Here is a 13,593-nt window from a genome sequence, read left to right on the forward strand (position 1 = left end):
GACAGTTTAACTGTTTGGGTTTAAGGAAATAAAGTGTTTTGTGAAGCATCTACCGCCCTTAGATAAATAATTGTCAGAACACTGCAGCTCGCCAATGTTATGTTCATAAAAACTATCGCCCAAATAATAAGAGACAAATGCAGTATAAACTCCACATAAAGTAGTTCATGAGTGTTTAAGCAGTAAGTGTTCAGGCCTTGTTTCATACTGATGCTTTTTGCTTCAGCATTTAATCTATTTGCATTTAATCTACCGTGTTTCTCCGAAAATAAGACACAGTCTTATATTTATTTTTCCTATAAAACCCCCCCCCCAATGTCTTATTTTCAGGGGATGTCTTATTTTTCCCCCTCCTCCTCCTGCCGCAGCCAGCATTGCTACTGCGCCTATCAATATGTCTTATTTTCGGGGTATGGCTTATATTCCTTGAATGCTTAAAAATCCTGCTACGGCTTATTTTATGGCTACGTCTTATTTTTTGGAGAAACATGGTATTTCCATTGTTTTAATGTACCTGCTGTCTTTGTCTGTTCTTTCATTAATGAGAGGAATCCACCGACTTGTTACCTAAATCAACACATTAGTGATAATTAATAGTATTAGACTGGGCCGTTATTTACATTCAACCCGAAACAAACGCTTTGCCACATGCACTTTCCGGATTCAATGAGTATTGGAACCCCTTAAAAAGACTGGCAGACAAATTCGCCCCAAAAATTGGAATAAAATTTGGGAATCCTGACCCTCAAAAACCGTTTCCAGTTTTTTAAATGGAAAATGCCTTAAAATTATTACACAGGTACTGCTCTGCAAATGCCGAAAAGGTTTTCTTCTATATCGCCCAGTTGCAATAAATTTGGAGGGGTTGCAATAAATTTGGTACGTATTATCATTTATGGTGGGATTGCCAGCTGGTGCAAGATTCTTGGAATTTAATTTTGACAGAAATGATAAATACTACTAAAGAAGCTATTGTTTGTTTTCCAAAATTAATACCATGGAAGCACCGGAAGAATGAAAAAGAAGGTCAAACAGCATACCCCCACAACCAAGAACTCAAAGAAGCACAGAAACGTAGCCACTCTCCACCTAGAGAAACTTGTGTTTCAGTGCATTTTATCTTTATTTCAGTGCTTTGGAAGTTGGGACTCCTTTCCTTCTAACGCAGAATGTTTGTGCAGTCAGGTTACAAAAATGCAAATGCTAGCTTTTTCTATTCCCCACACCCTTCCTTAAATGTAAGAGGGACAGCTGTCTTCCTGGAGAAAGAGGCCAATGCACCAAGGCAGTTGTAATGTACTTTGCAAGATTGAAAATGCTGTATTTTTTGGGGGGGGATATTTGGCATATGCAGATAAACCACATCTTGACATTCAAAGCTTTTCCAAATAAAGAATCTGGACGCCTTAAATATAAACTTGTACATTCAAGGGGTCTGCTACATCATGAACACCAGCTAGAGCACAACAAAAATGCTTTCCTCATACCTTTTCAATTGAATTTTTGTTGTTAACTGCATATACTATGCAAATTACATTCGCCTGGAACAGAGAAGAAATAGCCAGATGAGTACGGTAAGGTTTTCCGAGATTTTAGCACCTAGGACAGGCATCTCCAAACTGTGGCCCTCCAGATGTTTTGGCCTACAACTCCCGTGATCCCTAGCTAACAGGACCAGTGGTCGGGGAAGATGGGAATTGTAGTCCAAAACATCTGGGGGGCCGAAGTTTGGGGATGCCTGGCCTAGAAGAACAAATCTTAGCATACATTACGGGTGGAAATGGTAAAAGCTGCGTAACCGGAAGTAGAGGTTTACTTATGAATATGATTCGGTCAACAACTAAAATCAAGATGACACAAATAGACAAAATGCATTTATCTGCATACTGGGCTGTAGTGAACGCGGTGTGAGTTGAAGACCAGTTTGCAAACCAATCTTTCCTTTCCTGTCCAGTCCCCTGCAATGCCTTGTATCCCCAGAAAATCTTAAGAGAAAGCCAGAGGTAGGGAATCACCCAAGATCAGGTGGAGGAATCTTGCACTCTGTTGCAGCAAGATTATTCTGCCTAAAGTAGACCAAAAACACCATTAATTGCATTTATCTTTTGTTTATGGATCTCGAGCATGTGCTTCCTTCAACACTTAAGTCAGAACAAAAAAAGTTGATGAGGAGGACTTTTTCTTCCAAAAGGTTTTGCAAATATTTATCCAAAAGATGTTCTATGAAGGAGGAGGAAAACATGTTTTCCACACCAGCATCTCGGTTAGCTGTGACTAAGAGAAAAGGCTTGCTTCTTATGCCTATTGGTTTGCATCCCACAGAGCAATAGTTCCAAGCAGAAGGCAGTTGTACTTGTGCATGGGGAACCCCTTATTGGTGTGTCATAGAATCAAAGAGTTGGAAGCGACCACAAGGGTCATCTAGTCCAACCCTCTGCAATGCAGGAAATCTTTGGCCCAATGTGGGGCTCAAACCCACGACCCTGAGATTAAGAGTCTCATGCTCTACCGACTGAGCTATTTTACACATATCCTATGCCAGAGGGGGGGTGTATCCTATGCCAGAGGGGGGTGTCCCAAACCTTAGGAGCAATGGTGTATGTAGGCAGTGAGAAAATTCTGCTCACAGCTCAGTGGATCCAAGCCAGTATGTTCACGTGGTAAAAAATGGAAAACACCAAAGATTACTTATTGCGCGGTTCTGGCTTGTAGGTTGGAAAAGCGTTTAAAAAATAAATAAAGGTAGAGCTTTGAGGACTTGACTTGATTCAACAGCTGGCCTCAATCATGCATTTCAGTTTTCAGCCTAGACATAGCCAACATGGTGTTCTCCAGATATTGCTGGAATATAACTCCTGCCAGTCCCAGCTTGTACGGTATGGCCAATGTTGTTGCCCATCTTGAAGGCCCTACATTGGTTACCAATGGTCTAACCCAGGTTTCCCCAAACTGCGGCCCTCCAGATGTTTTGGCCTACAACTCCCATGATGGGAATTGTAGTCCAAAATATCTGGAGGGCCGAAGTTTGGGGATGCCTGGTCTAACCCAATGGCCTGAGATAGTGAAGGAGAGCATTTTACAGTCTGAGGCAGGGGTCAGCAAACCTTTTCAGCAGGGGGCTGCTCCAGTGTCCCTCAGACCTTGTGGGGGACCAGACTATATTTTGAAAAAAGAAGAACGAATTCCTATGCCCCACAAATAACCCAGAGATGCATTTTAGATAAAAGCACACATTCTAGTCATGTAAAAAAGACCAGGCAGGCCCACAAATAACCCAGAGATGCATTTTAAATAAAAGGACACATTCTACTCAAGTAAAAACATGCTGATTCCCGGACCATCCGTGGGCTGGATTTAGAAGGCAATTGGGCAGATCCAGCCCCCGGGCCTTAGTTTACCTACCCATGATCTGAGGGTTTGAAAGGTAACTAGATTGTTCTCTGCAGAAATAAACTTGTTGAACCTTATTTCCACACATGTACAAAACATTAAAATAAACATCAGTCACCTGTTATTTTACAGGCTGCAGCAATTCCCCACACCTGTGCTCAGAGCTATGCCCTTGAATGACTCCAGAGTAAATTAAAGCCAGTCTCGCCTTTCTTAGGTGGAAATAATTTCACCCTGACACTGTTTTACAAAATATAAAACAAAGCATTTCAGAGCAAAAGGCACATTTGACTCACTTGCGATATTTCATTATGGAGCTGTTCGTCACTTTGTTCGGATTCTGTGCGAAAAAAGAGAAGATTGGTTATTGTTCGTTTGCTCTGTGATGATGATGATTCAATCAATGAGGTATATGAAAACTGCTAATGAAGTGGAGAAGCATTTGCCAACCAGAATCAAGTTTTCAGCTAAAAATGTATTCTGTCTAAAGCTGACACATTCATCTTTCTTAAAAAGTTTTATATCGCCTCCGGCAGATACCATCATCTCCTCAGGCCTTGTTTAATCAAAGACCAGGTTTCTTACATTTTTTTCCCCTTAGTACTTTTCACAAAGTTTGTGGCTACATTGTGCGAGAAGATTTTTTCAGAAAACAACAGCAACTTTCAATCCAGAGAATTTAGCCATTTTACTACTGATTTCCAACACAGCCATGAACATTATGTGAATTCATGACAGTTTTACTATTTAAAATGTGCATGTTTCATCTCACAGCCTCATTGCACTGGTAAAATAAAGACTTGGGTGCACTCTTCCTGTGTGGTTTCCTCAAAAAAAACGTGGAAATATCCTTGGCTCGTGCTCTTTAGCCTTCAGCTCCCAAGGGAAATCACATGGAAGTGGGAAATAATTTAGATGAGAATGAAAAGTATGTACTGTCATTAGGAAAGAATGCCACAGAGAAAAGAATTCTTGCAGCACAGTTTCCAAAGCAGTTTCTAAGATGTATTTTCCTGAATACCATCTTAAGAGCAATGCTGATACAGATGAGAAAGAACCACCTATTTTTTCTTGCTTGAACAAGGCATTGAGTTTTGGAAATGAAGTGTACCTGTATAGGAAAGACAACCAAAAACTTTGCAAGTTCAGAAAATTGTCAGACAAAAGCTCTGTTTTGCATGGTTAACTGGAACAAGCTTGGGTACTGGGATTTGCAAAGCCATAGCTTTAAGGCATCTCAGTTAGTCCTACATAATCCTGGCTAGGCTGTAAGCCTCACACTGGCCCCCCAAGTGCTGCTGTGGGTGGTGACATGGAAACTTGTGATTATCTATAGCAGGGCTATACCTTTAAAACTAGCTAACCACAGTGCTTGAGAGCACTTTCGCACGTAGCCAGATAATGAATTTTAGCTATAGCCAAAAAGTTATTCCATTCCATTTACATATATACAGCTGGCCCTCCTCGCCAACAAGTGAGAGGGTAAAGCTAGGCCTTGATTCACAGGGTGGTACTCTGTATGTGCACCTCAACTTTCATTCTGATGTTTCCATGGAGGGATCACACTGCTTTGGATTTTGCATCATCCTCCACACTTTTCAGAACGTGCTAAATTTCATTCTTATCTGTCATTAGTCAAATAGTTACAGGAGTACAAACAAAATACCAAAACAGTTAAGCTAAACGCAAGGCCTCGCTTCACTCAGACAAAAAGCAAGGGTGGAAATCCCACTAAGATGGCTGAGAGCTTAACTGCTTAAGATTTGTTCCGTAAATTCTGTCACTTCAAACACTCCTGTGTTGAGACAATATAGTTGTCAGAACACTGCTAGAATGAAAACACTGTGCGGTATCCAAAGAACATGTTCCTCTTGGGCAACATAACTTTTATCTCCGGCATCCACCTAATTCTGTTCCAAGGGTTCTTCCAACCCTCGAGAGCAGATTTGAGGAGGAGTGTCGGGTGGAGGGTTCTGTTGCGCCAGTGAAAATCCTTGCACTGATGCAATGAGTTAGTTGGATACCACCCACTTCTCTCAATAAAGCACAAGGGTTTACAGTGCATGTACAAATAGGAAGCACTGCTACTCAACCAATTAAAAACACATTTGCTTTACTCCAAGTATTTGGCAAAAGCTAATGTAGTTCTGCACCTAGCCAGATGTACATTAAATCCATCTTAAATACCAGGTGCCTTGGTAGCTGCAGGCAGGCAGAGAAGCAGCCTGGCACTCTATACCTGGAAGAGACTCTAAGCGTTGCCAGGAGCCTTCCCAGCAATCTTCCTGCCCAAGGTCTTCCATCTCAACTAACGCATGACTACAGGCAGCTTCCAAAGAGCACTGACCATATTTCAGGGTATGTAAGCGACTAGTTCCATTTATATAACAACAACAACTACTACTACTACTACTACTACTACTTATGAACTGTCTTCCAAACACATTTCAAAGAGATTTATAAAAACAGCTAAGAGAGTTTTAAAACCAGTAAAAAACACAACTAAAGATGGGTTTAAAAACAATACAAAATGTACACCTAAGCCAGGTATCTTTCCATACATCTGAATAAAGGCCTTTTAGCCTCTGGCTAAAAAATTGAGCATTTTCCATCTGTAGGGCTATATGGGGGTGAATAAGGGAAAAAGTGATATTTGTGGGGATCATGGGAGTGTTTGGGATATTAGTTTATCAGTGGAAGGGTGCATGAACTATAGGGTCAGGGAGCCAGTGTCCTCTTTTATGTGTTGATAGGCAGACGGAGTTTCTTGGTTCTTTAGTTCTCTGTCTTGTAAATGTACTTTTCACCATCTTCCTTTATGGTGTCGGTCAATTAAATTGTGATCACTCTCTCCCTCTCTTCCCCCCCCCCACCTTTTTGTTTTATAAGTCTGTCAAATAATCAGATCCATTACCTGAATAATCCACTATATGGGTTGGCACTCTCTCTGGAGTAACATCAGCTGGAATGGTGATTTCTTCTGCTCGGGGAGGAACCTGCATTTGTGAAAAAGGAGCATTCCTGAAACTAGCCCAAATGCCAAAGAAAACTTGATAAATACAATCAGAAACCTTTGAAGCCAATGGAAATTTAGCTAAATTTATCCTTAACACTTGCATGGTTTTACAGCCTCTATCAAGGAACTTCCAAGTCTTGGCATATTTTTCCAAAGCCAAGTTTTGAAATTTAACACTTTGTAATGAATAGTCCAATATACTTTAAATTCACTTCTTGGTTTCTACACATAAACTTCAGTTATGAATCAGTTTGAAGTATTTTTGCTATGTATCTCCCTGGATCAATGAATGTGAAGATAGACAGGATTGAGCTATGAAATCCCACTAAATATTTAGCATATTGGCTGTTTTCCTCATTAGTCTGGAATGAGCAACAGGATGGATCACAATAATGCTATTCTCAGACCAGTCAGTGACTCTGCCAAGTCTTTCACTACCTCTGTATCACCATGGAATTTATTATTTACAAAATGTATACACTGTCCTTCATTTTGAAGAAATCTCAGGGTACAATAAAATATCAGAACAAAAACACATTAAAACAACAAAGTATGCTACATTTTTTAAACAAACAAACAAATTACATCAGCAGCCCCCATCCATGGTAGCAAAAACCAGTCAATAAAAATCATCACTAAAAGCTGGGTAGTGAAAGTTCAGCAAATGCTTGGGTGAACTGGAGCTCATTCAACCCAGCATGCTAACAGATTAGACCAATATCACCGTGCAGGCTGGTGAATGAAATCGATTGCCAAACCCAGCAGACAAATGATCAACTAGAAATGTATAAAACAGTAGCAGTGCACCCATATGGCAAAAAGCTGAAGTTTGCTTTGTGTTTGCAAACATTCTTCAGACAGTTACTGATCTTTATTAAAACATATTTTAATAGCTATGTTACAGTTTTAGGTGTTTGCAGAGGAAATAGAACAAAAGCAGAGTTGGATCTGGGTATCTGACCAACTTGTGGAGGCTGACATTTTTTGCCCCATCCTCAGAACCTCCTGAACAACCTCTCGCTCCTGACTGGGAAAGGCTGCAGCATAGGAGATAGCCAAAAAGCAGGCAGAGGCTGCTCACATCATCTGTGAATGGAGCTGAAGGTGTCTCTGCCTCATTTTCTGCCACCTGCCCCTTTCCTGCTCAGTCTTCCATGCCAGAGTCCCAACTCCACCCTCATCAATAAGGTTCATCTGCCCCTTGGGGGAAATGTCAGCTTCTGCTAACTGTGTTGTGTGGGCAGATCTCCAGATTCAATCCTTCAAATTCCATAAAAACAATAACTGCATAATGCATTGTTTGATTTTACGATTTTTCTACTTCTTTTATGGGACTTTAAAAAAAAAACTTTACCTAATGGAATTACTGATTATCATGCAAACTGTTCATGAATCTGCAAAACACCTGGAGGATGTTGCTGCTCAGGAAATATAGAAATACCGAAAACAAATACATCTTACCTCTTCGGGAAATTCTTCACTGACAAGAGACATAATAAGTGATGTCTTCCCAACTCTGGCTGTGAAATTTGAACACACACAAATTAGCAGAGGATTTCTATAACCACACATCTTATTTTGGCAGAAGGCCGGAGTGACATGAAGTTTTATTTGAACTGACCAGCAACAAATCTGTAGTGTAGACAAGCCCTGCTTGAAGAAAAGATTCTTCTTTTTTTAAGTGACGGATACAAAAATAAAATGAACAAGGGGCATGGATGATTTCTTGGTGCCTTAGCACAATTCACATAAACAGAGCATTACATGGGAAAGAAACATCCCTGCTTGAGTATAAAACAACACTACTCTGTCAAGATAAGAACAAAACCCTCGCATTCCCAGAGTTCTCGGATTAATTGAACAATTGACAAATTAGAGTTTGTCTTACTGAGTGACTATTTTGAAGTCTACTTGGCTTCAGGGTTAGTGACCAGCCCTGTCTTCAAGTTTAGAGAAGTTAAAATTTGCCTGCTTCAATACTAGAGAATGGAGTAAATGGCTTTTCAACGAATGGCAAATTGTTATATTTTGGTGCAAAGTTAAACTTTAACAATAAGCAGTACCAAATGTGAATAAATCCTGTGAACATCAGGGTAAGCGTCTAGAATTTTGACTCTTTTTAGAACGTGACAGTAATGCAGATACTGTACTTGGAAAGCCCTCGTCATGTCACGATGCACGTTTCAAGGCAAAGACTTCCACACAACCAGGACAGGATGAGTCCCAGTTTCTGGACGTCTAATAGGGCTGTGAACAAAACTGGTTCTGTAGCATTTTGCACAAGCAGAGAAAAGGCAAAATGTGGTTTGGGTGCAGAATTCAGCTTCCTCAACATCTCAATCTTCATTTGATGAAATGGCATGGGGGGGATGGGGCAACGTGTATTTTAGTCTTTGCAGTTTCCAAGATAAGCTTGAAAGTATGTGGACACCACCTGATGAAGTCTCAGAAGGCAAAGGGGTCCTAAAATACACTTTCCAATGGTGGGGCTTCAATGCCCTGAATAGCTCATTCCTTCTCCAGCTAAAAGCAGAGCTATTAATTAAAATTAAAAATTCAGAATCATGCTAACCAAGACACTGTGCAGCTTGCATGATTTGCACAATCCAAACAAATACAGTAACAGAATTCAGATTTCTTGGTGTATTATCATTTGTTTTTATTCTGAGTGTAGGAAACACAGTGATAGCTAGAGGCACAGACAACTGCGTGGCCCATTTGACCTTTATATAATTTCTAAACTTTCAACTTAATCTTAATTTTTAAGACAACAAATATTTGGAGCTTCATAATACTTTCGGGAGTAATATCTTTGTACAGTATGGACTGTCTCCTCTAAAGAAACTTGTGCAATTCTTCTCTATTACCAAGATTTCTCCTCTCTGTGCAATATTTGGCCAGAAGACTACAGCACGTGCCTCCCAGCTGATGCTGCCTTTCAAGTTTAAATAAAAGCTTCTTTCAGCAAAATCTTCACAATGAAATTTGGCATCAATTACATTATGTTTTGGGATTGGTTAGGATCACAGTATCAGGAATAGATAAGCAGTTAATTATATCCTGGTCCAGAGACCTATTGAACCAAATATTAGGTTACAAAAATCGCCACAAAATCAACTCAAAGTAATTCATAAAGTTTTCAATATAGAATTATGAAAAATCAAACAACACAGAGCTTTGTCTGAAACCTCCTATCCCAGCTGTCCTTACTGTTGGCAAATGCAGTGCTATGCCTTGGAGGCATCTTCTCCTCCATCGTTTCACAGCAGGGATGGGAAACCTGTGTTGGACTCCACCAGCCCCACTCAGCAAGCTCACTAGTCAGGAATGATGGGAGTTGTAGTCCAACAATATTTGGAAGGTTACAAATTCCACATCCCTTCTTTAAAGGTATTACTCTGCCTCCATCCCTGTTCACACAGCTTTTTCTACCTTGGGTCTCCAATAAAGATCTGCCCTGCTGCTTCTTAACCATTTCTACCCCTCTTTTCCTAAAATCTTATCCTCTCTCTCTTCAGGCGTGGGGAATGCCCCTGCTTCTCCCACTACTGCCTAATCTGCTCTCCTTTCTTCAGCAATGTCAGTCTCCTTCAGAGCTACATCTTCTGAAATTTCTTTCAATTATATTCCTAGACACCCATTAGGAACCAGACGTTAGATTCCCCAGACAAGTAAGACAGCTAGTTTCTCAAGTACCTATTCAGTCAGGTCAGCACATTATTCTTATTAGAAACACTAAGAGGATGAGCAGATTTGGTGCCTGGCCTAGGAAATATGCCATGTTTCTGGAACACATTTGATTTTTGATCAATCCTTTAATAAGGATGCTATAATAAAAAAGGCTGCAATAATTTTTTTTAAAAGGTGAAGTAGCACAGAAAAATGGTAGACTATTGCAAAAAAGAAAGAAAGCAGGCCAGCTTTAAGTTTGCAAATGTGAACTATAATAGGTCAGGAATAGAGAGCTTTCTTCACAAATCAGTAGCTCTTTATTTCGAACAAGGAGCAACAGAGACTGTACATAACAAGCAATGTCAGAAACTCAGATATATGAGCTAAGGGCCAAATAGTTCCTTAAGCCAGGGTTACAGTTGCCAAAACGGAACACCTACTCGCCATTTAGGGGCTAGATGCCTGGAAAGTTGCATTTTTCAATATGACTTTTTGGTTCCTGAAATTAATTCTGATTGTGCAGATAAAATATAACAGACAGAATTCTACAGGATGTGTTGCTAGTGTGTGAAAACAGTCCAGATCCAAGGTTCCCCAGGCATGCAACTTCACTTGGTCCCAAAGTGGCAGGTACTCAGGTGTAAAATACGCCTGGCCTATTTTGAACACTGATAACAAGACTTGCAGGATGAGGTCTTGAGCTGAACTATTACTACTCCCTCTTTGGGCATTAGCCCAAATCCCTTTATATTGGTAGCAATTACTGTTTCTAGAAATGCTATTTCAACAAAATCCAGCAACCAAAAGTTAAACAAATGCAGCATGTAGTGATGAAGCCCCGGTGTGAATTTTATGGAGTTCACCAACGATGCTATGCATCACAGCTGCAGAAATAAACTCAGCCTCAACTACTGCTATTAGAGAATATTGGAAAAGTAGGAGAACCACCAGGATACAAAATAATATGTGCACTTAGGCCAAGTGCACAAGAGCCTACCTGATGGGAGTTGGCCACAGAAACCTCTGTTTTATGTAGAAAGCCTCTAGGCTCTCACACACAGACCCAAAAAGACTGGTACCAAATTTAACCCCCTCCAGTCATGATCTGGCAAACGCGAAGGGCAGAAGGGTGAGATGTGCTTCAGTAGGGGAAAGAAGGCAACTGAATGGCACCCCACCCCATCAAAAATGTTTTAGCTGCTCTGTCCAAAAGGTGTTCAGGTATTCAAGATGAATTACAAGCAGTACTTAACAAGACTTCCGCAATTCTAACTGCTGTTTCTCTCCCCCCCCCCCCCCAATGATTTTTCGTACAAAACTTGTTGCTACTGGGGGGTGGGGATCTCTTGCTGTTTGTTTTCTCCAAAGCAGATTCATATAGGACATTATCCCCTATGTAGAAAGTGCTTCTTTAGCCTTTATGGCGGATTTGGAGAGGGTTTAAGCGCTTGCAACATTAGGCGAATGCAGTTTGTCTATGTTGCATAATGCATCATTTTTTTTATTTGGTTCAGAATGCTTCCCTGTGGTTTGGGGGAAATGAGGGAGAGGATGAAAGCAAGGCAAGGGATAATCGAGGCAATCCTCCTGTGCTGATATATGCCACCAATTTTAATTCAGTTGATCTTTTATGGCTGTTACTTTGGGACACTTTTGTCTGACGCATGAAGAGCTCCAGTACGACTTCTTAAACCCGGACTGAGAATTTGCTTGTTTGATTCTATTTTAACTCTGGGACAACAGCTTTATATATACCAATTAGAGTTACACCTCAGAGCTTCATGGCGGTGTGGTATTTAACCTACTTTCTCTGTTTTCATATACGGCAGAGAAGCCTGCTGCATCACGCCACTTAAAATATCATTCTGGAGTTTTCCTGCAAATCACTGAAGTTTAATGGCCATCTTGTTCTCCCTTCCCCCACCAAAACAAAGTCATATCGTCAAAAAAAGAAGTAGGAGAAGGTCCCTGAAATGAAAACATGGTGCAAGTCAGGGGGGCCTGAATTCATTTGAGTATTCAGACAGACATTTCTATCCTTAGGCACCGGTTACAGAGGTGTGAGGCAAAGTTTGTTTATTTTTTAAAGGTTCAGTATTAAAACAGGAATAAGTTCCTGAAAAACCATACGTGTTGTAGACAGACAGCACCACCCACGGCAACCCCGTAACTGCTCTTATCTGTAATGCACTGCAGGTGAATACAGGGCCAATACTGGCTGAACACCATAGAAGTTATATGGTATGCAAGGGTCTGACGTGCTGAAAGTGCATATGATCCGTCCAGAGTGCTATCTGCAGAATTCTCACTGTGACCTTACAGGATTAATGTGATGGAAAACTGCTACGGTCTTAACAGGAGATTCAAAATGACTTTTAATATATTGTAACTTTGCTCGGACCTCTAAAAAGGGTCACCCTGCTACTAGAAATAATCACACTATTCATTTTGTACTTGATAGCCAAAACTGTTACAGTAGGACGTTAAAACTCTTTACAATGGGAAAACAGTAGCTATGAGATGGGCAAGTTCCTCTTGATGTCAGTTTTGTATAAATAATAATAATAGTTGTTGTTGTTATTATTCTTATTATTAATACCCCACCCATCTGGCTGGGTTTCCCCAACAGAATATTAAAAACACAATAAAACAACAAAAAATAAAAACTACCCATCTTTAACAGTGCAAACATACTCCTATTTATTTCAATCACAATGCAAAAAAAAAGGGTCCCCGCATATTTGGATTAGTAATATAGCTGCATACTGTACCTCAATTTCAGTAATAATTATCATAATTTTATTATTTGTACATCTCCCATCTGACTGGGTTGCCCCAGCCACTCTGGGCAGAATTATTCGGCTTAATAACACACACAACCAGTAAATCTCAGTTCCTTTTCCATTTCAAAATCCAGTTGCCTTTAATCTAAGTAAAGTTACCCCATAACTGTCTGCCAGAACACCAGGGATTGAATCCAATGGTGCTTTTAGGGGGGGGGGGTGGAACAGACTCTGGCTCACCCCACTTTCCTTCTTCTGCACGTGCGCCCCAAACCCCGCAGCGCCCTCCCTCCTTCGCCCCCCAGCATCCCCTCCCCGTTTACCTGGCCATGGGGGGGAGCGGCCGTTGATCTGCGCCCCCTCCTCCCTCGAGCCCCCTCCCCTCACAGCCTTGACCTTCCCTCTCCCCTCAACTCACGTTCTCCCACCAGCAGGATCCTCACGTCCTTCTTCATCGCCCCGCTCCTCTCTCTCTCTCCCGCTGGGCCCTCACAAGCCGGGGGCCCCGCTCACATCAGGGCGAAGGGGGGTGGCGGGGGAAGGCGGAGAGCCCCGCGGCCTGCTGAAACCTCCCGCCCTTTCTCGCCTCAACGAGCAACCGGCTCCTCGTTGACTCCACCGCCCCGCTCGCAACCTTCCCCCCTCCGCGGCCCATAGAGATGGGGAGGGGCAGCGGCGGCCGGGCTAGAGTGACAGGGCGGAGGGGAGGAAAAGGGGGCCGAGCTTCCGGTG

At 41.5% G+C, this 13,593-nt stretch overlaps 1 protein-coding gene across 4 annotated transcripts in view; it reads right to left on the reverse strand.

The window, feature by feature from the left end:
* RHOT1 (ras homolog family member T1) overlaps positions 1-13,572 on the reverse strand; it is a 48,173-nt gene extending 34,601 nt beyond the window's left edge. For 2 of the 4 annotated variants that reach the window (XM_035103858.2, XM_035103859.2), the window contains exons 1-6: positions 13,280-13,571; positions 7,868-7,926; positions 6,305-6,386; positions 3,687-3,730; positions 1,488-1,541; positions 515-567 (exon numbers count right to left, since the gene is read on the reverse strand). In XM_035103858.2, coding sequence (XP_034959749.1) covers positions 515-567; positions 1,488-1,541; positions 3,687-3,730; positions 6,305-6,386; positions 7,868-7,926; positions 13,280-13,316 — 329 coding nt within the window. In that variant the 5' untranslated portion in view covers positions 13,317-13,571. Of the gene's footprint in view, positions 1-514; positions 568-1,487; positions 1,542-3,686; positions 3,731-6,304; positions 6,387-7,867; positions 7,927-13,279 lie in introns of all 4 variants that reach the window. The other 2 variants (XM_035103857.2, XM_035103860.2) reach the window with 2 other exon arrangements.
* Between the last annotated feature and the right edge of the window lie 21 nt (positions 13,573-13,593).

Source organism: Zootoca vivipara, chromosome 2, assembly GCF_963506605.1.
Source record: "Zootoca vivipara chromosome 2, rZooViv1.1, whole genome shotgun sequence".
Classification (NCBI taxonomy): domain Eukaryota; kingdom Metazoa; phylum Chordata; class Lepidosauria; order Squamata; family Lacertidae; genus Zootoca; species Zootoca vivipara.